Source organism: Lepidothrix coronata, unplaced genomic scaffold (assembly GCF_001604755.1).
Source record: "Lepidothrix coronata isolate B3197 unplaced genomic scaffold, Lepidothrix_coronata-1.0 Scaffold948, whole genome shotgun sequence".
Classification (NCBI taxonomy): domain Eukaryota; kingdom Metazoa; phylum Chordata; class Aves; order Passeriformes; family Pipridae; genus Lepidothrix; species Lepidothrix coronata.
Genome location: NW_016691128.1, coordinates 1 through 1,307, shown reverse-complemented (window position 1 = coordinate 1,307; position 1,307 = coordinate 1). Strand labels below are relative to the sequence as shown.

The window sequence follows — 1,307 nt, the reverse complement described above, 5'->3', positions numbered from 1 at the left end:
GGGGGTCCCCCAAACCCAGGGGGTCCTCCAAACCCAGGGGGGGTCCCCAAACCCAGGGGGGTCCCCCAAACCCAGGGGGTCCCCCAAACCCAGGGGGGGTCCCCAAACCCAGGGGGGTCCCCCAAACCCAGGGGGTCCCCCAAACCCAGGGGGGGTCCCCAAACCCAGGGGGGTCCCCCAAACCCAGAGGGGGTCCCCAAACCCAGGGGGTCCCCAAAACCCAGGGGGTCCCCCAAACACAGGGGGGGCCCCCAAAAAGCCCCGGGGGTCCCCAAAAAGCCCCGGGGGTCCCCCAAACCCGGGGGGGTCCCCCAAACCCAGGGGGTTCCCCAAAAAAGCCCCGAGGGGTCCCCAAAAAGCCCCGGGGGAGTCCCCAAACCCAGGGGGCTCCCCAAACACAGGGGGATCCCCAAAAAGCCTCGAGGGGTCCCAAAAAGCCCCGGGGGTCCCCCAAAAAAGCCCCGAGTGCTCCCCAAAAAGCCCCAAGGATCCCCAAAAAGCCCCGGGGGTCCCCCAAAGAAGTCCAGGGGGTCCTCAAACCCAGGGGGTTCCCCAAAAAGCCCCGGAGGGTCCCCAAAAAGCCCCAGGGGGACCCCAAAAAGCCCCGGGGGGTCCCCAAAAAGCCCCAGAGGGACCCCAAAAAGCCCCAGAGGGTCCCCAAAAAACCCCAGAGACCCCAAAAAGCCCCGGGGGATCCCCAAAAAGCCCCAGAGGATCCCCAAAAAGCCCCAGAGACCCCAAAAAGCCCCGGAGGGTCCCCAAAAAGCCCCAGAGGGTCCCCAAAAAGCCCCAGAGACCCCAAAAAGCCCTGGAGGGTCCCCAAAAAGCCCCAAGGATCTCCAAAAAGCCCCAGGGGATCCCCAAAAAGCCCCGGGGGATCCCCAAAAGCCCCGGAGGGTCCCCAAGAAGCCCCAGGGGGACCCCAAGGACCCCCAAAAAGCCCCAGGGGGACCCCAAGAAGCCCCAGGGGGACCCCAAGGACCCCCAAAAGCCCCAGGGGGACCCCAAAAAGCCCCGGGGGATCCCCAAAAAGCCCCAGGGGGGCCCCAAGAAGCCCCAGGGGATCCCCAAAAAGCCCCAGAGACGCCCAAGAAGCCCCCGGGGGACCCCAAAAAGCCCCGAGTACTCCCCAAAAAGCCCCAGGGGGACCCCAAGAAGCCCCAGGGGGACCCCAAGAAGCCCCAGAGGGTCCCCAAAAAGCCCCGGGGGATCCCCAAAAAGCCCCAGAGACCCCCAAGAAGCCCCAGAGGGTCCCCAAAAAGCCCCGGGGGATCCCCAAAAAGCCCCAGAGACCCCCAAGAAGCCCC

The 1,307-nt window shown here is 66.6% G+C and overlaps 1 protein-coding gene across 1 annotated transcript; it reads left to right on the top strand.

Moving 5' to 3' along the window:
* Positions 1-206: 206 nt before the first annotated feature.
* Positions 207-897, top strand: LOC108510464 (basic salivary proline-rich protein 2-like; the record flags this gene model as incomplete). The annotated part of the gene is made up of 2 exons (XM_017840141.1): positions 207-704; positions 746-897. Coding segments are annotated over 2 exons (650 nt in total), but the record flags the coding sequence as incomplete, so codon positions are not given.
* Between the last annotated feature and the right edge of the window lie 410 nt (positions 898-1,307).